Source organism: Archocentrus centrarchus, chromosome 23, assembly GCF_007364275.1.
Source record: "Archocentrus centrarchus isolate MPI-CPG fArcCen1 chromosome 23, fArcCen1, whole genome shotgun sequence".
Taxonomy (NCBI): Eukaryota; Metazoa; Chordata; class Actinopteri; order Cichliformes; family Cichlidae; genus Archocentrus; species Archocentrus centrarchus.
In genome coordinates, this window is record NC_044368.1 from 317819 (window position 1) to 342418 (window position 24600).

The 24600-nt window shown below is 45.6% G+C and overlaps 1 protein-coding gene across 1 annotated transcript; it reads right to left on the reverse strand.

Moving 5' to 3' along the window:
- Window positions 1–4961: 4961 nt before the first annotated feature.
- LOC115773637 (UPF0606 protein KIAA1549) lies at window positions 4962–21528 on the reverse strand. Its single transcript, XM_030720483.1, has 20 exons — window positions 21363–21528; window positions 17746–19005; window positions 17564–17646; window positions 16479–16778; window positions 16207–16393; window positions 16072–16131; window positions 15808–15959; window positions 15475–15652; window positions 15198–15382; window positions 14701–14906; window positions 14050–14177; window positions 13914–13928; window positions 9388–9596; window positions 9065–9300; window positions 8013–8184; window positions 7480–7761; window positions 7336–7388; window positions 7126–7253; window positions 5947–6101; window positions 4962–5840 (listed from the first exon to the last, which is right to left on the reverse strand). The coding sequence occupies exons 1-20, from the start codon at window positions 21526–21528 to the stop codon at window positions 5619–5621; spliced, it is 4377 nt and encodes a 1458-aa protein (XP_030576343.1). The 3' UTR covers window positions 4962–5618.
- Between the last annotated feature and the right edge of the window lie 3072 nt (window positions 21529–24600).

Below are 24600 nucleotides of genomic sequence, written 5' to 3' on the forward strand. Positions count from 1 at the left end.
GAAAAGGAGCCCGAAAGGGAACAACAGGAATGCGGTTCGACTCAGAGCAGCAGCCATATGGGAGTTAATTCATGACAAAACTACTGACTGAAGCATGGACAGAAGAGTTCTCTGTAGGTCAAAGGTTAATACCTGAAAGTCGCTTCACCTGCTGCTGGATGCATTCACTGATTTCTGTCTGCAGGGGAAAGGTGAACAGAAATATCCTTCAAAAACAAAAAGGATTTAATGTTGAAGAACAACAAAAATGCTGAAACTTTTTAAAAGAGCGACTCATTTTGTCACTGACCCAGCAGCATGTTTGAATAAAGTCAGCTTTAAAAAGCTTTGATCTGATGACCGTTTGAAGACCTGTTTTTCACACCTGTGAGCTGTCAGACTCTGACCGCAGACCAGTTATAATATCTCACCATCAAAGCTACTGTCCGCTAATCATGTCCCAGTTTCCCTTCCTGCACGCTGCTTTGATCACGTTCGTAGTTTCCTTCAGTTTCCGCTCTTCCTGCGGTCCCACGGCAACACCTCCACCTCCACCTGCAGCTGAAAGTCCTGCTCTGCAGCAGTTATTGCACTGATACAGAAACTGCTTTAGTCTGCTTTTGGTATGTTTGTCTGTTAACAGTATCACAGCAAAACTGCCGCTCCCATTCATACCAAATTTGCATGAAAGATGGCTGGGGACCCCGAGATCACCTGATTACATTTTTGCCATAATTGGATCAAGGTCAGAGGTCAGGTTTTCATGAAAAATGCAATAATTCAAGAATGATGAGGATTCACACCAAATTCACACCACAGTTGCAGCTGCTAAAAATCTTGGACGAGTTGGAATCTTGGTGACCTTGACCTCTAGGTGAAGGTCAGAGGAAAATTCTGGGCATGGACAACAGGACCTGTGAGTTATCTCTGTGATTCAATGTTTGGAGACAGCTAAAACGTCTGCCGGGGGCAGGGCTTGTTGTTCCCAGCACTGCTTGTATTTTTTATTTTCAGTCCCGTTTGCATGTTTTTGTTTAGTTTTCATTAGTTTGAGTTTTTATTACTCATGGAGGATTGTTTGTCAGGAAGAAGCATCACAGCACAAATGTCACCCTAACCCTTCAGATGTCCCCATCACCAAAGCCTCCTGACGTGGTGAGCCACACAGACAGAGACCAAAACTGAGGACATTATTTCATCCAGTTTGGTTCTGTGTGGCTCGGAATCATTTTAGCTCCTTTTGTGTTTATTTCAGGGACCCGAAGTCTTTAGTGTTTGGCTTAGTTTCACTGATCTATAATAACCCTGACCTGCAACCTTGGTCAGCCTGAAGTGATGGGTCATGAACCAGTTCTCCACCTGATGCAGATTCTGGTGTTAGTGCAGAGCAGAACAAGAAGCATTGTCACCAAGCTGTAGTCCTGGAAGATGGAGTTTGAGCCTGGTGGCCGGATGGGTCTCTGGACTCCATGACAGCAACCAGCCTGCAAGGAGGGGCACCACCACAATCCATGGTCTCAGAATGTGGATCAGTAGTTTTGTCATGAGAAATTGTCCACTGTGCATCTGCTGGAGTCTTACTGAGGATTACAGACCTAGAAAACAGAGTCTCTGGAAAACAGAAACATTCAGGAGAAGTTTATGAAGAGTTTGATGAGAAGTCAGACTTCTCTTTGCTATCTGGACACCCGCAGGATAGATTTTTTTTTTTGTGTTCTGTGGGCGATCTGATTGTTTCAGACACCTCAAGTCATTGAATTAGCACCATTTGATCCTGTAGGCGTTTCCGAGTCCTACAGCTTGACTGACAGGTGCTAGGTCCAATCAGATCATCTCTATCCAGTAGAGTTCTGTGGTTGGTTTCTGGTCCATGACATGTGTTGTCTTTGAGTCTGTTCAGCAGAACAATAAAATCTTTTCCATATATAATAGGTTTCTACATCTTCAACATCATATCCACTCCATTCATAACCATCTTCATTTAGATTCAAAAATATCTTTAAAAAAAATTTGAAACATGATGGTTCTCATGGTGCATTTTTTTCCCAACTGTGCTTGGATGAACGGTGGCTTCATGGCGCTGTGACATGAATCAATCTTTGATCACTCATAACTGGATGTGGAACAACTCTTCACTTTTATAACATTTTTTTGGCAGCATGCGAAACATTAACTGCAACATCACAAATAGCTAAAGCCTCAAACTTAGTTGAACATGCTGAAGAAGAGCAGAGAGCAGATGCAAACAAAACCTCTCACACCTTCTGGAACCAGATATCAACACAATACAGAGAAGACAGCCAACCAGCAGAGAGAGGAACCAGACGCTCAGCTGTGCAACCAGTACATGAAACTAACAGCTGAAACACAATGTTCTCACTTTCCCACACTTATTGGACTCAACGACATGAAGGAGATAATTTTCAAGAAGTCCACAAGTTTGGCAAAATCTACAATCAAGTCTCCAAACTTCCAGATGGTCCTGCTAGTGGAAGACTGCACTCAGTGGACCTCACATAAATATAGAAGAACAGAAATGTTCCTCTCATCTAATTCAAGGTCATGGGGGGGCTGGAGCCTATCCCAGCTGCCATGGGGTGAGAGGCAGAGTACACCTAGACAGGTCGCCAGCCTGTCACAGGGCTAACACAGAGAGACAACCATTCACACCTATGGGTAACCCACCATACCAGGTAACCTAACCCTACTAACTGCAGGAGGAAGTCAGAGTACCCAGAGAGAACCCACACAGACATTGGGGAGAACATGCAAACTCCACACAGACAGGATAGATGATGGATTTGAACCCAGGGCCTTCTCTGAGGCAGCAGTGCTAACCACCACACCACCAATAATGGCAAACATTACTATCCTCCTCTGATGAAATGGAAAACCTTTGTTCAACCGCCAGCCTCTCTGATGGAAAACCTGTTGATGTATTTTTGTCTCAAAATCCGCTTCAGTTGAGGAGTGTGAAGGTGTGGATAATTGGGTTTAGCCACAAGGATTTTTTTCTAAATCCTGACTGCAACAATCTGGTAATTCAGTCACAAACTGAAGGAAACAGAAAAAAAGAGGTAAAGCATCATTTTTCCTGTTAATCAGTCTGTTAAGAAGAGTCATTGATGCACATGCACTACAGCCCTGGCTGCTTTTAGACAGACCTGCAGATTAAAGTGCCTTTAATGTCTGATGCAGGTGGATCAGACATTAATCGCTTTACCTGTAACTCCCCAGAATGAAGCCTGTAATTTACAGTTGAACTCATATGAGAATAAAGATGCTAACAGTATGGGAAATTTACAGCTAGTGAATCATCATGTGTGGCACCTCCTGTTGTACCTAGGCAAATCCCTCACCTGTACCACATGGTGTATTCCCAGTACTGAGAACACAGCTAAAGTGAGGACTTCTTGTTGTGTTCTGTTGTGAGAACCTGAGTCCTGAAAACATAAACCTTTAAAAACTTATGTATGTATGCATTCCCCTCTATCAGCATCATTAGACAACACTGATGAGAGATCTGTAGCTGTATCACGTGGGTCTTGTATCACAGGTACAGTGACATCTTTCAGTGAGCTTTAGGTATCAGCTTTCCTCTGTGCAATAAGCATCTCCTGGTTGTGATGAATGACCAGTTCCCCTCTCTGCAGTAATACTTTTTTACCAACCTGTCTACAGCATTCTGCTCACAGACTGATGGATGCAACAAATCAGCGACGAAAAGCTTGATACCAAAACAATGCAATAGCTGAGTTTTTTCATTGCCACCAATACATGAACACGCGAGCAAGCGGCTATGCTAAGCAACGTCTCCACGGAGAAACAAACGCTGGCTCAGAATCTACAGCGAGCTCAAACACAAGAGGATTACAACCATAGAACAGTAGTTTGGTCTTTTTTGATCAAAATAAAGGATTTAAAGTATACTTTCATATATAAGCAATAAAAAATAAGTAACATCTCAATACTCCAGTACTAACTCTTACATTGATATTGTGCTCATTGGGATTCTATCTCTTTACATATATTTTATTAATTCTTATAGATATTTCTATATATTTTTTTTTCTGTTTTACGACCCCATGCTGCAGGAACTGTGTGGCACCTCCAGCTGTCGACAGTGCAACGACCTCATTGATATGATTTATGAACAGAGACCTGATCACCGTGGCTGATGGGAGTGTGGAAGGCAATTAGTGGTTAATGACGAGATGGTATGAGGCTGATGGTTAGCACCACAGAAGGTCCAGAGGACCAATCCATTTCAGAACTTCAGGAGGAAATGGTCCAGAGCAATTATCCACTCAGAAGGTTAAGAATAACCATCTACTCCAAAGTAATGAACTACAAGAAGGCCAGGAAGGACGGTGCTTTGCAGAAGTTCAAAAGGATAGACCCCCTGTAGAACATTAAGGAGGTTCATTCACTCTAGAACTCTAGGAAGGACTGAGCTCCTGAAAGCCAGGTGATGAGGTTTTTCTCCAAGAGCTGGTTGCACTAACTTATGTTATGCATTAACCTAAGTTAGCCATAACTTAGGGTTCTAAGTCAGACCTAATAATATTGCTAGTTACACCATCCAGTCTTCTTGCTAATCTTGGCCCGGTCTTCAAACCAGAAAGTGAAATTCTTGAGAAGAATACTCTCTTCTGTGAGAGTGTCCAGATCCAAGATAGGCTACCCAGGCTAGCAGGATTTTCAACAGCAAGAAAAACCAGAGCTCCTGGTGAAAACCTACCAAGCACATTAAAAACATACAAACTCTGCAAAGAAGGTCCAGCCTAGATTCTGAAACATGAGCACAGTGGCTCAGTGGTCTAGAGGGTCCTGGTTCAGAACCTGTGCTGCTTTCTATACACCTTTTAACACTACAAGCAATATATCAAGTTTACAATGAGCATGGTTGCTTGTTTGTCTTGCAGCCATCTTCCTGTGTGCATTCATGTAGACAAACATTACTAATATTGGGTATAGTTAAGACTAGGTTTAAGGTTGGTTGGTACAACCAACCTAAAGTTCACTCTAAAGACTGAACTTAAAGATTGACTTAGCAGTTAGAACTAGGTTTAGTAAACCTAACTGGTGCAACTGTCCCCTGAAATTATGCTGGACCAATCCTCTCAAGAACCCTCAAGAACTCAAGAAGGTCAGAATGCCTCCTCCAATGACTGAACTCCAGAAGACTAAGAAGCCAATCAAGACCTTCAAGACCTCTAGGCAGGATAACACACTGAAAGCTGAAGGGAAGCCATCTACTCCAGAAGTTCAGAAATGAATTGCTGCTCCATATGTTTAAAAAGTAATGACTCAATCAATAAGTTCAGGAAGGATGATCATTGAATGATGCTCTCCAGGAAGCACTTAAGTGGAAATATGAGTAAAACTCATGTCTAATGAAACATAGAGCTGAGGGGTGACAGACAGACAAAATTCAGGACCCTGTAAAGTACCGGAGGTCTTCAGGAGACACGTTCTTGTTTCCAGACATGGATTGTGGTCCAGACTTTTTTGGGTTTAGCGGCACAGACGTACATTAGCTCAAGAGAGACCAGTTAGTTTCCCTCAGACCTTTCAGGCTCTATGTGGTTTAAAACATTCAAAACCAAATAAGTCCTGATCCAAAGAGGTCCAAACAGTTAAGGGTAGCTGGTCACTGCCTGTTTCTGGGCTAGACGTCGCAGCTCCTCCCTGATAGCCTTTATAAGAGAGGCAGAGGTGTGGGCAGATGGTGATGCGTCCTCAGGTGGATACTCGGGGGTTGGTGAGGTCAGCAGGAGAGGTGGAGCTGATGGGTCCCGCAATGAGGAACTGGGCATCTGGAAAACAGAGGAAGAGGAGAACTCAGGAAAAGACAGCACCTGTGAAAATAAAGGAGAGAGAGTGATTACTCTGGACATTTCAACTGCATTTCTTTACCACAGAGCTAATTTCTTTGGTCCCGTTTTATGCGATTTCAAGACTTACGCTCTCTCTGCTGGCTCCTGGCCTGGATAGGTCCTGGTCTGAGTGCTGCTGGTTCCAGCTGGAGCCAGTGGGCCCTGACATGCTGCGACCCACCCCAGGGTACACACCAATCTGACTGGACAGACCCACTTGGGTCAGGTGGTGGAGCTGTGCACCTGAAGGTCAACGAAGTCAGTCATCAAATACAACAAAAGCCCCCACATGGAGGAAAGAGTGTTTGTGGATTTAAATTCAATCTTTGTGTAAATCATCACAACGAGCTGCTGATATAGACAGTCATATTTGGTATGGGCGGTATTAGTATTATGTTGGCTTTTTCAATTATTTTCAGAGACTCTGCATAAAAACATTGATCTCCCATGAGAAAAAAATACCTTGTTCCAGATTAACTACTCCCTAATCTCCTTCTGCACTGCACCACCAGAGGGCAGTCTCTCCTGTTGGACCTTTCAGCTGAGCTCAGTGAAAGACAAGGAGAGCAGAACAAAGCCAAGACAGTATTACACATTACTGTTGCACTGTTTGGGAATTTTGGTCCTGCTGATGAAAGTGGGCCAACCAGCTCTCACCTTCATTTACAGTATCCATGAGAGACCTTAGTTCTGTCAGGAGCTGCAGCCCCAGGCAGAGCAGGTTGTGCTGTACACTGATAACACAACTAATGTGTTTAACAAACCAGTGCCAACTAGTGAGAGGAACACAGTCTATGGGTGGCTATTTGCAGCCCACCCAAACCTTTAATCACAACTGTGAGTGTCACACAGTCCTGACACAAAGTATTTCTGTGAGTCTGATTCCTCATTAACAGCTTTACATTTGCTCCTGATCACCATGGCTCCATTTCAGTGCTTCCCACTGTTGACAAGCTACAACGTGAGCTCAGGATGAAAAGCAGGTCAGAAAATGAAGATAATGCTTCTTTTAAAATGTAAATATTTAAACGCAGTATTAAAATAAATTGAATTGAATACAGTTTTATTGACTCCATTGCCCTGCTGTGGGTCACACTTTGGGAATCACTGCTTCACGTCCATAGCTGCAATGACTTCTATCACAGTAATTTTTTCTATAACACCCACACATACTGAACATCAGGAGGTTATGAAGACCTGCTGTGGGGTAATGTAAACAAACAAACAAAAATGGTGACATGTTATTGGTCGGTTGCAGTGACTGTACCTGTGCTCCCTCCTACAGGTCGAGGTCTAGAGGAGGAGGGTGGGTCCTCATACTGCCCCCTGCTGGAGTAAACTGACTCCTGCAGCTGCTCTCCAGTAGACACATACCCTCCTGAGCTCAGGCCCTGTCTGGACAACCACATGGAGAATGAGCTCTGGTTCAGGCCCAGCACACAGACCTGGACCTGGGTTTGGGTGTACTGATACTGACCTCTGCAGCAGGCCCTGGACTGAGGTGGGGGACATCCCCAGCTCTGCATATCTCTATGGGAAGAAGAGAAAGACAAGAAAATGAAACCAGAACATGGATTCTTGGCAGAGGTATCTTGCTTCATCTGCAGGTTGACACACTCACTGCAGAGAAGGGGCTGTGGGAGGGGACTGCTGGGTAAGAGCCCGGGGGCCGGCTCTGAGGGGAGGGGCTGGGCAGGGCGGGGCTTACTCCGCTTACCCCGGCACTGCCCTGCGAGGATGGCGACACCAGGGCGAAGGCATCATCCAGGAGGGAGTGCATCTGCTGCCGGGCCTCTTCAATGGAGGGCTGGGGGGGCATGTAGGGGGGCGGGGCCGGGGCTGGGTCAAACACCTCGTCTGTGGGTGAGGGACTGCCGTGGTCTGGGGGCAGGTCAGGGTCCGACTGTGAGAAATGAGGCAGAACATCAAGTTAGCACTCTGTTATCATACAAACATATTCCACAGGGATCAATATGACTTCCTGTGTTACTCAGATTTCAGCAACAGTCACATTAAGGCTCAGCTCTGCATGTCCACTTTATGCTGACCATACCATCAATACTAGTTCAGATCATCCGTCTACCTCCAGAACACTTAAATATTCTATATTTCTATGAATGCTTATAACAGGCCACGTATCCAGGTTAGACCTACCTTGCTTATTTGATGGTTAAATTTTGTTTGCCTCACCATGTAGGCCACGTTGTTGAGTCCAGGGTATTTCCTGTAGGTGGCGCTCTGATCAGTGAGCAGCCGGTCTCTGTCTGTGTCAGGAAGACTTCCAGGTCCTGGCTGAGCCCGCCGACTCCGAGGAGAGCGCCTCCCTCTGGTGGAAAAATAATATTTACAGTCAGTGTGGGAACCAGACTAAACAATAATGAGCTTAGCTTTGTTACCAACATGTGTTTGGTACTTCTGTAGCCCCTTAACTGGCAAGGGCCCGGTGACGGGCCGTTTGTAGTCCCTTTTATATGGCAGGCTAGACCCTCCCATTTTTATTGACACGTCATTCGGCCAATCATGTAACTGGCTGCACCAAATCACCTGACAAAGCTACGTGACGCCCTCTGAGTATTATTGGCTCTGGGAAACCGATTTCTTAACATGATTGGCCGAATGAGGTGTCAGTCAAAATGGGCGGGTCTAGCCTGCCATATAAATGCACTTCATTCGGCCGGCGGACCAGACGCAGCCAGTTAATAGGCTATGAAATGGGTTGTTCAGAGCCAATAATAACCAGAGGGTGTTATGTAGTTTTTGTCAGGTGATTTTTTTGCTGCCAGTTAAGGGGTTAAAATGATTTCTCCAGAGTTCGTGGTCTACCCCAGGGTTTCCTCCCAACTAGGGGGTGTCTGGAATACCTCCAAAGGGGAGGTGCTCACGCAGGAAACTGGTAAACTGAATTCTTCCAGCTAAGCTCTCTCTGAACCTCACGATAGTATGGTACAACATGCGCATGGAGCGCCCAATCCACCTGTCCATCTCAAGCCCCACCATCCTCTTTGTCCTCCAGTCCAAAGAGAAAATCAGCCAATGTGGAGGTGCTTCTATGCCAGCAGACCCACATCATTTGACACCTTCCTCACCTATGCTTAGGGATGATGTCCATGTGGTTTATCTTCAAAATCAGAAGCTGTTCATGGAAGATCAGTAAAGTGAGACTAAACTCTGCTGCTTTTTATTTTTCACCTCAGGTGACATCTGACCTTTTCCTGGAGTCAGTGGGGGTTGGGGGTGAGGCAGCGTCAGCCTGCAGGATGCAGTCCATGTGGTCGTGGGCGGAGCTGTAGAGTCGCTGTGCCCGCTCGCTCTGAACAGGACCATCTCCAAATGCATCCATGATGTCATCCATGGAGGGAAACTCACACTGGCCCCGCCTCTTAGCACGCTGTCGCAGTTTGTTTCTGTGATGCTCAATTTCTGACTTGTGCCTTAGCGCCACCTGCAGGAAAATAGAGACATTGCATTACATTTTAAACAATTTCACGATAAACATTGACTGAATGTGTTCCTTTTGCGATTGTCTCACCTCTGTATTGACCTTTTCAGTGAGGGAGGTGCTTGGCTGAGATGGGGCATGCGGCTGTGGCGGGCTTGGACGTGGTTGCATGGCGATGAGCTGCACCTTGTTGGCCTGACGACGGGTGCCGTCAGATGATCCGCGAGACAGACGGTCAACGTGATCAAAGATGGAGGATGATGACAGAAGTTCGTCTGGACCGCTGCCTGATGGAGCAGCTGTGGATGGAGAAGTCAGAGAAAGGTGAGAGGAGACATAAAGACCAAAAGATGCATTTCACCAACAACGTCTACTGAGAGCTCACAGAACGCCTTGAGGTGACTGTTTGCTGTGATTTGGCGCTATATAAATAAAATTGAATTGAAATTGAATTGAGAACTGGAGCTGTAAGTTACAAACCAGATTTTAAAACCATCTTCAGTCAGTTCACATATAGTGACTTAGTCAACAATGACAAAGTGCTGTCGCTTCTTCTGCAGCATATTCATATTTGAGGCCTGTACACTTTACTGCCAAAGGTATTCAATCACCATCCAGATCATTGAATTCAGGTGTTCGAGTCACTTCCATGGCTACAGGTGTATAAACCAAACACCAAGGCATGCATACTGCTTCTACAAACATTGGTGAAAGAATGGGTCACTCTCAGGAGCAGTGTTAATTTTGACAGTATATTTTGATTTAGTTTTAGTCATAGTCTTTTGACGAAAATGTAATTTAGTTTTAGTCTAGTTTTACTCGACGAATTATCCTTAGAATATAGTCGACTTAGTCGATTTAGTCGACTAAAATATAAAGGGTGTAAAACGTAAATGCTTTTTCTTCAGATCCCCTTGAATTAGACATTATACACACTTACACAAAATTAAACATAAAAGTTATGGAATATTATTAATAATATTAACATTAGCGTTTCACCTGCTTCCCACACACCTGATCATTAACACCACCTTACTGAGATAATACGAGCGTTTTACAGCAGGACGCGCTCTGAAAGGTACAGGGCAGTGTTCAAGACTAAGATTAGGAAAAACACTTTACCCTGCATGACATTAAAATGCTGACCTTTGCATGGAGATCTGGGTGACTGGTTTGCAGATGTCGTTTAAGATTTGTCGTGTTTTTTACCCGAGATAGTCGCCCCACATGGTTTACACATTGTTTTGTTTGTCACGTCAAAGGACAAATGTGTCCATACATCGGCTCTTCTCTTTCTCCCTGCTGACACTGTTTACATCACTTAGTTCTATCGGAAGGAACGACCAATCACAGGCTAGTTTGGTCCTCCCGGGTTTAGAGCAGATTTGTGCATCTGTGCATTTGATTGGATGCTTTCCTAACTTGTCCCGCCCTGTCACAAAATTAAGTAAGTTTTGATTGGATGTCGTCCCCGCCAAGCATTTTTGTCTTGTTTTCATTCGTTGACGAAAGTGTCAATTAATTTCGTCATCGTTTTTAATCCTTTTAGGTGGTTTTAATTTAGTTATCGTCTCATTTTCGTCATGAAAAAAGGTTTGTTGACGAAAACTATAATGAAAATATTTCGTCAATGAAATTAACACTTCTCAGGAGCTCAATGAATCCCAGCGTAGTACCGTGACAGGATGATACCTGTGCAACAAGTCCAGTTCTCAAATTTCCTCACTGGTGTGAGGAACAGTGTGTAGAGAGCTTCATGGAATGGGTTTCAATGGCCGAGCAGCTGCGTCCAAGCCTTACATCACCAAGATCAATGCAAAGCCAATCTGCCAATCTGATGGAGGAGTCTGGGTTTGGTGGTTGCCAGGGGAACGATACCTGTCTGACTGCATTGTGCCAAGTGTAAAGTTTGGTGGTGGTGGGTGGGTGGGGGGGTTATGGTGTGGGGGTGTTTTTCAGGAGTTGGGCTCGGCCCCTTAGTTCCAGTGAAAGGAACTCTTAATGCTTCAGCATACCAAGACATTTGGGACAACTTGATGTTCCAACTCTGTGGGAACAGTTTGGGGATGGCCCCTTCCTGTTCCAACATGACTGCACACCAGTGCACAAAGCAGCTCCATAAAGACATGGATGAGCCAGTTTGGTGTGGAAGAACTTGACTGGCCTGCACAGAGTCCTGACCTCAGCCTGATAGAACACCTTTGGGATGGATTAGAGCAGAGACTGTGAGCCAGGCCTTCTCTCCAACATCAGTGTCTGACCTCACAGATGTGCTTCTGGAAGAATGGTCAGAAATTCTCATAAACACTCCTAAACCTGTGGAAAGACTTCCCAGAAGAGCTGAAGCTGTTATAGCTGCAAAGGGTGGGCCCACATCATAATAAAGCCTCTGGATTAAGAATGGGCTCTTACTCAGGTTCATGTGTGTATGAAGGTAGACGAGCAAATATTTTAGGCAGTATAGTGTAGGTAAAGCACTAATAACATCCAGACCAGACCTGCACATATACAACTGCAGAACCCAGCAGAAATAAACATGTTTACAGCCATAACTGCTGTACACTGGGGAGGGTGCCATTATGTGGGTGCTGGTGAAGCTTTATTTTACTTTGTAAACAGTTAAACTGATACTTCAGCTCTTAGTCTTCAGTGAACCATTTAGAGGGTGGTGAGGGTTAGATTGTAGGTTGGTCTCTCAGTGAATCACATGCTAAACAAGCACATTTTCAGAAATGAAAGATTTTCCCTTCAAATCAACTCTCCTAAATGTTTTAAACCCTGAATGTGCAACTTTTATATCAGCAAGTAAGAACTTTAAAGGATTAGGGTGCACCTATGAAATCCCACAGAAAGCTCGTGTAACTCATCATTAATGTGTTTGTCAGAGATTTAATCACAAGCTTCAAATAAGCCCTGCTATGCAGGATCAATCAGCTGCTCTCATGCAAGCACACTTTGCTCCACCCCTTCTTCTCTCACTCTGCTGTGTTTTGCTGCCATGTGGTCATGTGACACGGTGGTGCTGAGCAGAGATGTGCAGGCTGCAGACACAGATGAGATATTTTACAGCTGTAAATTAAAATACTGCAAGTCGATGTTATCGGAAAGAAATTCTCTAATTTGCAAAAAATTAGAGAGTGGAACACAGAGTGACACATAAGAGTGGTGCACACAGGTGGACTATATCTTATGAAGAAGGTGCAATCTGGAAGGTGGTGTCAGGGAAGAATGTAGCTAGGCAGTATTGGATGGTAGTCTGTAGGATGGCTTTGGACATCATGAAGAGGAAGCGAGTGAAGACCAAGGTGAGGATTAAATGGTGGAAGTTGAAGAAGAATGTTGCACAGAGTTCAGGAAGGAGTTGAGATGGGCTCTGGGTGATAGGGAAGAGTCACCAGATGACAGAGGAAGTACAGCTGGAGTACTGAGGAAACTGCCAAGAGTGCATTTGGTGTACCCTCTAACCAGAGGAAAGTATTCAAAGGATGAGATGAGCAAAGAAAAAGTGGGATAGTCAGGGAGATGAAGAAACTAGATGGGAGTAGTGGGAAGCGAGGCGTACAGCAAAGAAAGGTGGCAAAGACAAAGGAAAAGGATTACAGTGAGTTGTGTGTGAGGCCGGACTTGCAGGGATTGGCTAGGCAGAAAGATCAAGCTGGAAAGGATGTGCAGCAGGTTAGAGTGATTAAGGACAGAGAGGGTTAGGGTTAGAAAAGGGTAAGGGAACTTATGGAAAAGTGCTAACAAGTGAAGAGAGGGTGTTGAAAAGATGGAAGGAGGACTTTGAGGAGATGATGAATGAAGAAAAAGAGAGAGACAGAGAGAGAGGAGGACAGTTACTGAATCGGGAAGTGCAGAGGATCAAGAAGGATGTGAGTACAGCTCTGAAGAGGGAAAGGTACAGAGGTGTCTAGGAGAGAGGGCAGTGGACTTTTTAACCAGACTGTTTAACACAATGTTGGGGAGGATGCCTGAGGGATGGAAAAGAAGTGTACGGGTACTGGTTTTGAAGAACAAGGCTGATGTGCAGAGCTGTGGTAACTACAGGGGCATAAAGCTGGTTAGCCATCTGCTGTGGAAGCAGCCCAAAAAAAAGAAAAACTGGGAAAAGGGAACTGTTTTTCCTGGAATGAGCAGCAAAACAAACAAAGAGAAGGAAGGAAATTCCTCAGGCAGACCAAGACCCTGCCACAGAGGTCAGAGGTCATTGCCAGAGTCCTTTCAGAGAGGCAAAGAACATCCAGATAGCTCATACAGTGATGAAAGTGACCTGTCTATTCATTTTCATTCAAACAGCGCATTTCAAACAACAGTTACTGGGGTTAGGTTAACTGGTGATTCTAAATTGCCTGTAGGTGTAAATGTGAGTGTGAAGGGTTGTTTGTCTCTCTGTGCTAGCCCTGTGACAGGCTGACGACCTGTACAGGGTGTACCCTGCCTCTTGCCCTATGTCAGCTGGGATAGCCCCCCCAATCCAGTCCAAGGTGTTCTGTAATTACTTAGGATCAGATATTTGAAATCCCTGAGAAATAATGAGCTCTGTCTCTGTTGATAGAAAATGTGCATCAGAGCAGCAGTATGTGGGAAGGTGGTGATGTGTTGGCATGGTAACATACCCATCTTGCTCCTCCCTTCAGGTAGGCAATGCATTAGAGAGAAAAGACAAAGTTTGAACAAAGCAGAAGCCTCAACCTCCTTTTTCAGTGTATTCATCACAAATACTCAACCTGATGATGTCACTGCAACTCTCACCATTTTTGGGTGTCTTCCTGTGCTGTTTCCCCTCACTGGGCGTGGCCACAGGTCGGGTGCTTTCTTCCGCTGACTCCCTGCCGCTCGACTGGTCACTTCCTAACGAGTCGCCATCTGATGGGCTGAGCCTGACGACAGACAGTTTGTTCAGTCGACCAGGCCTATGATTTCTTTTTCTCTCTGGAGTCTGTAAACTTTCACTTTCTAATCTCTGCTTGATTTAATAATATTTTGATATATTAGAATTATAAGGTTCTATCTGCATTCTGACAGTTTTGAGATATTAAATAATAGAACCTTATAATACCAAATGAAAGCTTGATTTTGCAGATAGACCCTTTTTGTTTTGTGAATAAAATGGCCAAAGTTGTATATAAATGAAAAAAAATCTCTTACAAATTGTTGATTAGCGGTCAACGAATAAGAATATGACAATAAGTCATAATTCTAAAGGGAAGATATATCAGTAAAAACATTTGATATTGACAATTGGTCCAAATGAAAAAGCATCCTATCAACAAGCCAGTGAAGTTTTATATTCTATAAAAGTATAAAAGTGCAAAAGTTTTTGTAACGTTTTGGGACAATTTTGCCTTTTAACAAGTCAAAACATATTTCTGGATTTTTCATTTCTAGCTAAGGTTCTCTAACCTCCCCCGACGCCGGCTTGACCGTGCTGCCTTGGTGGATGATCCTTTAGATTTGGGGGTGTTGAGGTCTCCGCCATCAGAGGGTGTGGCCTCCTTTACGGGGGCAGGAAGTGGGCTGGGCTCCTGGATCACCATGATGTCATCTTTACTGTGCTGACCCAGGTGAAGCTTTGCAAAATCAAAGCCTTTAACGCTGGGAGCCTGAAGCTGGCAGAGGACACACATCAGGGGTCAGTCTGATTCTACAGGTGAACACCAACCGTGGACCTCCAGGGTGGAGGAACCTGCAGTTCCTCTAAAGTCCACTGGAGGCTCCCTTGTTAAAGAGAGCACTGATTAGCAGGTGTGTGTGAGACGCTCCTGCACAGTCTGTGGATGCAGACTGATAGCCAGGCTAGCTAGCATTAGATGAGAATTTAAAGCTCCTCCCTCACATCCAAATACAATACACATATAAAGTTTATTTTAAATTGAAACTGTTTTCTGTTGACCTCTGACCTTTTGCCTCTGCTGGATGGTGTTAATGGCATCTGGCTGGAACTCGAGCTTCTCGGAGCCACACAGCTTCCAGTACAGGATGATGATTATAAAGACGGCCAGTACGACTGGGACAACCACGCCGACGATCAGCCAGATGCTGCTGCTCTGAGTCTCCGCTGGAGGGACGGAAAGGGTCTCCACAGCTGGACACAGGAGAGACACAATCAAGCTTTATTGATACAACATTTTCTAAACCAATCAAAGGCTGTTTGTACAGACTCGGGGTTGGACTCACGTTGGGCCAGCGGTCTCTGGACTCGGTGTCCAAGGACGATGGCGGCTCTTTGAAGGTCCACGCGGTTTAGGGTGGCGGCCGTCACCTCAGCAGGGACCCTCTCCCCACCTGGACCCTCAACAAAATAAGAGACCTCCAGAGGGCGCTCTGCTCCTGACAGACTGGAGACCCGCACCACCTGAGACACAACAGGTGAGTTTTATGAAGCTTCACTGCACCTCCACACTGCACAGGTGTGCTGATGGAAATTCATTAGAGATCAAAGTCACTTTTACAAATCACCTGTACAGTGTGCATACCTCGATGGTGTGTATACCTGCACTGTGTGTGTACCTGTAGACTGTTGTTGCCCACAGCTGTGGCTCTCCTCCAGCGCCTCCTGCTGGTTTCCTGGAGTCCCTCTTCCAGCAGCAGAGCCAGACGTCTCTCCAGACGAGCTTTAAAACTTCTCTCGGCCACCAGCTGCTCCTGAACTCCCAGCAGGACTGAAACCACACAGATGGGAGTTCATCACAGAGTGATACTCACAAACTGTAAAACAAGTTTTTACAGTAAAACAGTACTAGACAGTACAAAGACTTTGTGCAGAGTTTTTACCTGTACGGACCCAGGTGGAGCGCAGGTGGTGAGATGTGTTCAGCTCAGGGTAGTGGAAGGCTGTGAACACAGGTTTAATTAACAGTCAACATCTTTAATGTTTGTTCTAACATGTCCTTCATTTGTGTGCCGTACGTTCTGCGATCTGCAGCACAGGAAATCCCACGTAGAAGCTGAATTCCACCAGGCTGAGCTTCCTCAGGTGTTCACTGACCTCCGACCCCAGCAAGTAGCCCTGCCCATCCCGCACTGCAAATGTAATCTCGACGGGTACCTTCTGCTCCGCTGCTGGCTGGGCTGCACTCATGGTGATGTTCAACAACTGCGTGACAAAGTAAAAGAATTTACAAAAGTGCTGCAGAAGGGACAGCCTGAAAATATGGTGACAACAGAGCGGTCAGACTCACCTGTACGGTGGCATTTCCTGCCTCATGAGATCTCTTTCGTGTCTCTGCGTACGCCATCGCGAGCCCTCTCTCCACCCGCTCACTGAAGTTGCAGACTCTGATGTCGATGTGGGTGGGAACAAACTGCAGCACAGAGTGGATCTGATACCTGAAGTCAGGTATAGTGTACAGCGGTGACACGGTGGGAATGGGGCCGAAGCGTGATGGTGGTCTGCGAAGGGCGTTGATGATGGACACGGCAGTAAAGATCAGTGGTCCCGACACAACGCGAAAGGCAAAACTGGATGGAGTTCTCAGGAACTGAAGAGAAAACAACCAGGTGAGTTCAGTGAGGAACTTTAATTTGCACAGGTGAGAAAGCAGCACTCACACCGATGGTTTGAGGAGATCTACTTTATTCTACTTACTTTACCAAGATTAGAAAGAACTGAGTTGAATTAAATTTGATTCCGGATTTAAGGTTTAGTTCAGTTATTAACATCAAATATGGCTTCAGCAACATAAGCAAAAAAAGAAAGAAACATAAAGAAAAAAATGAAAGCGTGCATTAGGTGGCATATTTTCATGTATTAAACTGTTTTTATTGCACGTCTGATCAGATTTCTCTGTCTGCCTCTGACGGTTTGCAGACTCATTTCTACTCAACTAGAATCCAAAGTGCCTCTTTTCTGCATCATCAGTGACCAAAAAGCTAACGGAGTCCACTGACAGACCCGCTTCACAGAAGCCAGAATGTCAGTGATGTAGTGACTCAGTCTCGGGTTCTCTTGTCATGAGGCTTCAAATCTGGTGAGAATGACAAATATTAGGTGATCATTGTCAGTGAGTTTGAACTGTAGGAGGAGCAGCAATTCTTGTGACTGTCGACAGATCGATGAAGGATGCCTCACCACAGCGGCTGGATGAGCTAAAAGCTAACACTTCAGTTAGCGAGCGAGTTTGAGCTTAGCCAGTTTTATGTGATGTGTGAAGTCCAACTGATCTGTCAGGAGAAACTAATGAGAAACTGTTCCCTAATTTCCTTTGGGATCAATAAAGTATCGATCTATCTACAATCAACAGCTGCTGGTAGATGCTGTTTGTACCTGCAGCTCCACTGAGCGGTTGAACTCTCTCTTCAGAAGATCTCGGACCTGACTGAAACCAGCCGATGAGCCTTTGGAGCTGACTGCACAACACAAACAGGAAGACATCAGTGATTGGACAGAAAATGCATTCTTGTTTGTGCAGAACCTGGAGGGAGTCACGTGACCCTCTGGGCTCTTACCTACTCTGACCAGGTACATCTCTGGCTTAGTGACATTGCACAGGTACTGTCTGGAGGGTGGGGTCTGGGCCACTCTGGGTGTGGTGACTGGGGGGGCTCTGGTCAGGCTGATGGCTGTGATATGGGTGGTGGTGGTGGTGATGGTGGAGGTTGTTGTCGTCGTAGCCTTAGTGGTGGTTGTGGTCCTGGTGGGAGGAGCCTTTGCTGGCGTTTCTGTGACCACTGTGGGCCTCTCTGGTCTCTCAGGGCGAGTGGGCGGTCCCAGCGGGGGAGGGGGTGGTACCCAGCTGGTGGTGTTGGATGGGGGTCGGGAAGGATGCCTGTCTGGGACTGGGACACGCTCTTTGTGTTTTGGAGAAGGAGGAGTCAGGGTGGAAGGGATCTTGGGGGTGGTTGTTGGAGCAGGTGTCTCATCCTCACCTGTAAGGATAGGTGAAAGGGTGAGGGGAGGGGTGGGCCTTGCTGGGGGATGCTTAGGTTCCAGTCCTGGAGGAGGAGTGGGGCTTGGGGATGGAGTTACAGGAGGATGGTGGGTGTGTGTTGCTGTAGGAGTAATGACTGGTTTGGAGTCTTTCTGGGTTACTTTGTTCCTCTCCCTCTCCCTCTCCCTCTCCCTCTCCCTCTCCCGGGCCAGCAGGTTTGTGTAGTACTCCAGACTGTTCATGTCGGGCAGCAACAGCTCCGTTGGCTCCAGCGGCATCATGTCCTCCAAGTCATAGTCCTCGTCCCAGGTGGGGAAAACGTCCGGATGGGTTGGGAGAGTATGCAAGGGAATGCTGGGGGTGGAGAAGGAGGGGGAGAGGGGAAGTCGGGAGGACAGAGGGAGAGTGGGGCGAGCAGGGAAGGAGGTGTCATAAGAGATCCAGTCCCCCCCATTGGCCTGGTCGTAGGGATGACTGGGCAGTGGCGTGGCGAGGGCCAACTCCTCACCTTCAGGTACCATGAAGGACAGAGTCTCCAGATAGTCCCCAGAACCCCAGGCCTCCTCCAGCGAGGGGCCCTGCTCCCAGGGGGGAGGAGGAGTGAGGGTGGGCTGGCTGTGTGGGGGGAGGGGTGGGGGTAGACTGGGGGACAGAAGGTCTGGAGGTCTAAGCAGGAGGTGGATCCCCTGAGCGCCAGAGTCCGGGTCCTCTGCCGAGCCTGCACCACCTCCATTACTGTAGTATCCAGAGTCTGGGGGGTGGCTGGGGGGTGAGGGTCTGGGAGAAAGGGAGGATGATGGTGAAGAAGGATCAGTCGTCCTGTTGAAGTCCAGCTCACCTGTGGGCCAGAAGGACAGAAATCATGAACATAAAAGCTCAGTGTATCCGAACAAAGACGCCGTGACCAAAACCGGATTCTCTCCAAACCTGAGGAGCCTGAACGAACAGTGACCCCCCCCATTACAAACATCAGTATTTTATGATTTAAAGCCCCCCACAGCTAATTCTTTCATTCTCACAGACCTCTCCGTCTGGATCCAACTGTGAAAGGGTGCAGCTGTGTAAATGAACACACATCATCTCAATGAGACGTCGCTGTTCTTGGTTCAGTTTAAGGTAAAGCTGCAGCCGCGCTGCTCGTCCTCATCGTGCGTGAACATCATGCTGCTGCAGTCACACAGCAGAAACACACTCCTCTTTTTTTCCTCCTCTGCAGTCTCTTTAAACCTATTTGTCTTTGTGACACACACACACACACACACACACACACACACACACTCAGACTTGACTGGGTCTCTTTCATCTGGTCTTGGCCTTGTTGCCGTGGTGACGCCGTGCTTTGCGGCAGCGTCACGTGCAGAGCAGAGACGAGTCATTGGTATTCAGGAGACGACGCCCTCTCACACAGACAGAAGCTAAAAGTCATTTCTTCCTTTAAAATCATCTCCGCGCTGATTTTCTGTCATAGTTGGAGCGCTTTAATGGAGCCCATGGCCACTGGGGGGCGCCTGCACTACCTGAGCCTCACTGCTAACCTAGGTAGACACCAACCTGCATTTATCTTAGCTGCTGCTTGCTGTGCAGCACCTGTACTCTCTCACACAGGTAAAAGGATGATCACGTGATCACCTCTAATGGCATTCAGTTCAATTACATTTCATTTATATAGGGAGGGGCAGCCTGCTGTGACCGGCTGGGATGAGGGGAGGGAGTCTGGACAGAAGGAATTAAATTAATCCTGAGAGAATCGGGTGAGACCTGAAGGGCGAATCAGCTCTGAGAAGCATGTCCTGATGGTCCCCGGGCTCCCTGACACCGAGGGTCCTCACAGCTACAGCTGTGGCAGATGTGTTAAGTCCAGATATGTTTAACGGCAGCAGTAAACTTCTGTACTCCATCACATTTATTTTAAAGCTGTGGTTCCTTCTGATTTTGCAAGTTTAAAATTTAAATCTACTCATATGACATATTATTAGAGATGAAGCTTCCCAACAGTATATCATCCTCTTTTTCTTCAAGCTGCTCCCTATACGTGGATCATCTGCCTCCAGCATCCTCCCCTGCATGTTCTCCTTCACTCTGTCCATGAACCTCCTCTGAGGTCCTCCTCTTTCCTCCTGCCTGGCAGCTCCATCTCAGCCTTGCCTCCCCCAGTAGGATATATAAATTCATCTCCATTTCCATCATCCAGCTAATAAACACATTAATGGATCACATTAATGATGGGTATGACCCACTCCAAGTGCACTGTGGGGCTAAAACTTTGAGAGGTTAATTTTGGAGGGTTATAACTTTTAAAGTTTGAATTATTTTTTTTTGTAAATCATTCAAACCAAACAGAGTCTCGAGCAGCTGTTTTTCCTTTGGCGATGGTTTTAATGATGCTGCCTCAGACTCAGATCCAGGAAACCAAAACTCCTGTAAGTGTTTCTGATTCATTAGATTAGTATTCCCTGAGCTTTGTTTTCTAATTGTTTTATTCTCACTGAGCTCTTTTGTATATTTTATTGAGCTTTTCTACTTTATTTAATCCACAGTTTACAGAGAAGTGGTGGGGCTGCATGACTCTGATTGGCAGGAGCACAGGCAGGCTGAGGTACAAACAAGTTAATTCAGGAAACGGTGCTACATTTCTGTGTGCAGGTATAACCAGGTGATGTGTCTTGTCTAAATCTTCATCAGGCTGTGTCAAATTCATATATAATAAATAATCAAACAGCTTTGGGTGGAAGTCCAACACCTGTGGTGCACTTTATAACCCATAGAGGGTGCTGTAATGAAAGCACAACCCCTGTAAATATCAAAATGCTCATTTTGAGTAAAGTTTCAGGACTAAATGTGACTTCACACCAACACAACAGTGAGCTGACCGCTGAGCAGCTGTTTGTGGTGAAGAAGCTTCCTGCTTCGTTTATATGTCTACATCTGATCAGCTGATGTCACTTTAAACCTCCACAGTCTGACATCAGCAGGTCATGTGACTCGCTGTGTGTGTGTGTGACTCAGTAATGTAGGAGGACAAGAATACGACGCTAAAATAAGCTCAGAATAAGATTCCTGCAGCTCTGCATTCCTTATAAGGAAGTCCACCGTTCACTTCCTGCTCTGTACAAATAGCCTAGAGGTTGGAGGTCAGACACAAGCAGGTAACTGCAGGCTAGCACTTAGAAAAAAAAAAAAAAAATCACAGTTTACCTGCAGCAGGTGAGCTTGAGGTCACTACAGAAACCAGTGTGCCAACCACCAGCAGGACCACAGTGAGTGTTTGCCTATATGCTGAGGTTCTGGGCTCCATCCCGCACCTGGTCCTGGTACTGTTCCTGGTGTTGGAGCCGGGGCCCGGCGGGGTCATGGGGTCCATCATCCTCACAGGGCCATCGGTCTGGTCCCGGTACAAAGAGCCGAGGGCCCCTCAGGAGGACCTAAGCAGCATAAAGCAGTAGTCAGAACATGTGTGGCCTGCAGGGTTCTCACAGAGTTTAGGAGAAAGGTTTCCTGCTCTGCAGCTGGAACGATTAGATCATCAAACCCTCAGAGCAGGGATTAACAAATATTTATCTGTGCAGGTTTATCCAGGTCATGGTCATCTCTGAAGCTGGAAAAAAGGCCGCTGGACTTCTTTAAGTTTCTAGAAGACATTTCATCGCTCATCCAAAAGGCTTCTTCAGTTCTAAAACCAAAAGATGGAGAGACGCAGGTATTTAAATCCCAGTGAGACGGTCCCCTGGAGGTGGTCATTTGCCCAATATTGATAATGTGCATAATCACGTGAGCAATAGTGGGTCATTACAATCAGGGGTTTTGGGAGAAACTAATGAGGGACTTCTCACCACTCTATCATGTGACCTATTGAGGTTACCTACAAAAAGCTGGAGTGGGAGTTGAGGTGGCTGGGGAGGGAACTCAGGACAACATTGTTGATGACCTCCTCTGTTCAGTGATGTTGTTCACAGTGGCCATAGATGCTTTTCTAACTCCTCTTTCAAACCATCTGTTTTCCCGGTCCAAAATGTGAACCCCACCATCCCAAAAGGGTGACCTTTGAACTTTAGGTGCAAAAGTACAGCTGAGTCTGGTCCTATTAAGGTGACTCTTCTATGTTGTGCCATAGCTACTCCACAAAAGCTTGGCACAGCATAGAAGAGCCACCTCGACCACTGATTGTAATGACCCACGCCTTTTTTTTCACACCTTGGCTCGTGATTATGCTCAATATGATCAATAGTGGGTCAACAACCACCCTCCCACCTGGGTCTCTTCACCATTTGGTTATAGAACTGAAGAAGCCTTTTGGATGAGAGGTGAAACTTCTTCTAGAAACTTTAAAAAGTCCAGTCGCCCTTTTTCAGACTTTATCTGCTCACATTTTTTCCCAGTTTTCTGACAGTAAACTCAACATGTTGGCTTTAAATTCAGGTGTTGTTCACTTTTTCATTGCTAGTTTCAGAACAAAACATGAACAGTCCCTCGATGCTGCTCTGGACATCCCAGCAGCAGATAAGCTGATAAATATCATGTGTAAATCATTACATATAAGCAGAGCCACAATCAACAACCAGCTGATCAGAGTCGGCAGAGCATAAATGAGTAGATAAATAAGGATACATATGAAATGTTAGTTTATGTTTATGCTGTGTTTGTTTTTAATCACTGAACACTGATGTCAGTATCGGTCTTAAAAATCTTGCATCGGTCAGGCTCTGCTAGGCTCCTCTGGGCTCATTTAGCTGCTCCTTAGCAAACAGCTCTCCAGGGACAGTAACAGCTTCGGGGCAGTGTAACAAATTGCTGTAAAAACTACAGCACGATAATACAGTAAGGCGGCTGTGTTTTGAAAATACAGCTCTTTGCTGTGAACTGAAATGCGTCTGAAAAGAATGTCGAATTTAATTGGACCGCTGGATCATATGTGTTCATTCGGACCCATACGGTCCATGCATGCATGGGCTATGCATGGACCCTGCATGGGCCTCATGTAAGTCAACTGTCTGGGTCCGAATGAACACATATTCAGGGCCAGTTAAAATCTATCTGGGCAAAGCCATGTAGGGCCACCATGGAAACCGCGGACAAAACCTTATGGGGCCCATAATGTTTGCCCTTGATTATCCCATATGGGGCCCACCTAGGAGTGCTGGCAGGGTTAAAACCTTTACTGGGAAACAGCTGGAGGTCCTTCAGCATCTGCAGTACAGAAGTTGAAATATGCAGATGAATTGTTAATATGAAAAAAGTATTTCTTATCCAATTACTCGAGTAATCGATGCAATAATCGAAAATCAACTACTAACAGGTTTATTAAGGTTGTTCTTGTTGTTCATACAATTTTTAGTACTACTGCAGTGAAAGTGCAGAAAATGTTCTTATTTCTCTTTTAGAAAAAAATGTGTGTGATGATATCCCAGCAAGAAGTCCACCTCCATGTTCCATTAGTTTGGACACTGAATCCACCAACCTCTTCATCAGCTACTTTAACTTCTTGGCCAGAGACATTTCAGATCCCCTGGGACTAAATGCCAAATGATGTGCGAACTACAGTGGCTAATGAAAAAAGGCAACTCCCACATAGAAAAATGATTAGAACTCTAGTTAATGAAATGAGGAAGAATGGGGGGGTCCAAGTGCTGTACGTTTTTGTCTTAGGTAATCTTATGTTGTGATGTTGCTTTTACAGAGGTGTGCTACAACTGCAGATCTTGAAGGAACCCAACCTGCCGCCAGGTCCACAACTCATTGCCCTTGGTAAGTACAACATATGCACAATGCACTCCTCAGGGTGTCTCACTGTATCCCCCTGTCTATAGACAAATGGGTGGAAGATACAGTGGGATATTGCCATCTTACTGCATCTGCCATCCCTAGGTCTATAGAAATGTGTCTCTGTAACTGAACATTAAATTAAAATGAAAACTAATATCAGTGAATATTGTTATTTTTTCAGGAGACAATGTTACCCTTCATCAGTGGATGATAAGCATCCAGGGTGAAATTGTTTGTGAGGGCGTTCAACCTACGTTCCACGCTGGTCTCGCAGCACTTTTTGCTACCTTCTACGTTTTTAACCTTGAGTATCCAGAGGAGGCAACATACACACTGGAGTTTTTTCAAAGGTGAGAACTAATTCAGTAATGCCTTAAACATATTGGGTAGTTCACAAGCATCTAATCTAAAAAGGTAACATGTACCTTAAAATAAAGAAAGTAGTAGTTTCTTTATTTTACTGAGCTATTTGTCTCCCATCTGTTTTTAGGTGATTCACAGGCCTCAACCCTGGAATAGGGACAAAAGCTGCAAAAGGAAAAGTAACTTCACAAATGACAGGAAGACTCGTGCAAAAGAAAAAGACATCAGTGAACCCACGTCTCTCCTCTGCAAGTTCATGGACTACCAGAGGAACTTCTAAAATAGTAAGATTACACATTTACACACAGTC

What these genes read in the sequence shown, in the direction of transcription:
- LOC115773637 (XM_030720483.1), bottom strand. Translation starts at nt 21,528, where the DNA reads ATGGACCCCATGACCCCGCCGGGCCCCGGCTCCAACACCAGGAACAGT. An exon ending in CCATCCAGCAGAGGCAAAAG is followed by an intron (nt 14,907 to 15,197) that starts GTCAGAGGTCAA and finishes GTCCTCTGCCAG; the next exon opens with CTTCAGGCTCCCAGCGTTAA. An exon ending in GTCCAGGGCCTGCTGCAGAG is followed by an intron (nt 7,254 to 7,335) that starts GTCAGTATCAGT and finishes GTGGTTGTCCAG; the next exon opens with ACAGGGCCTGAGCTCAGGAG.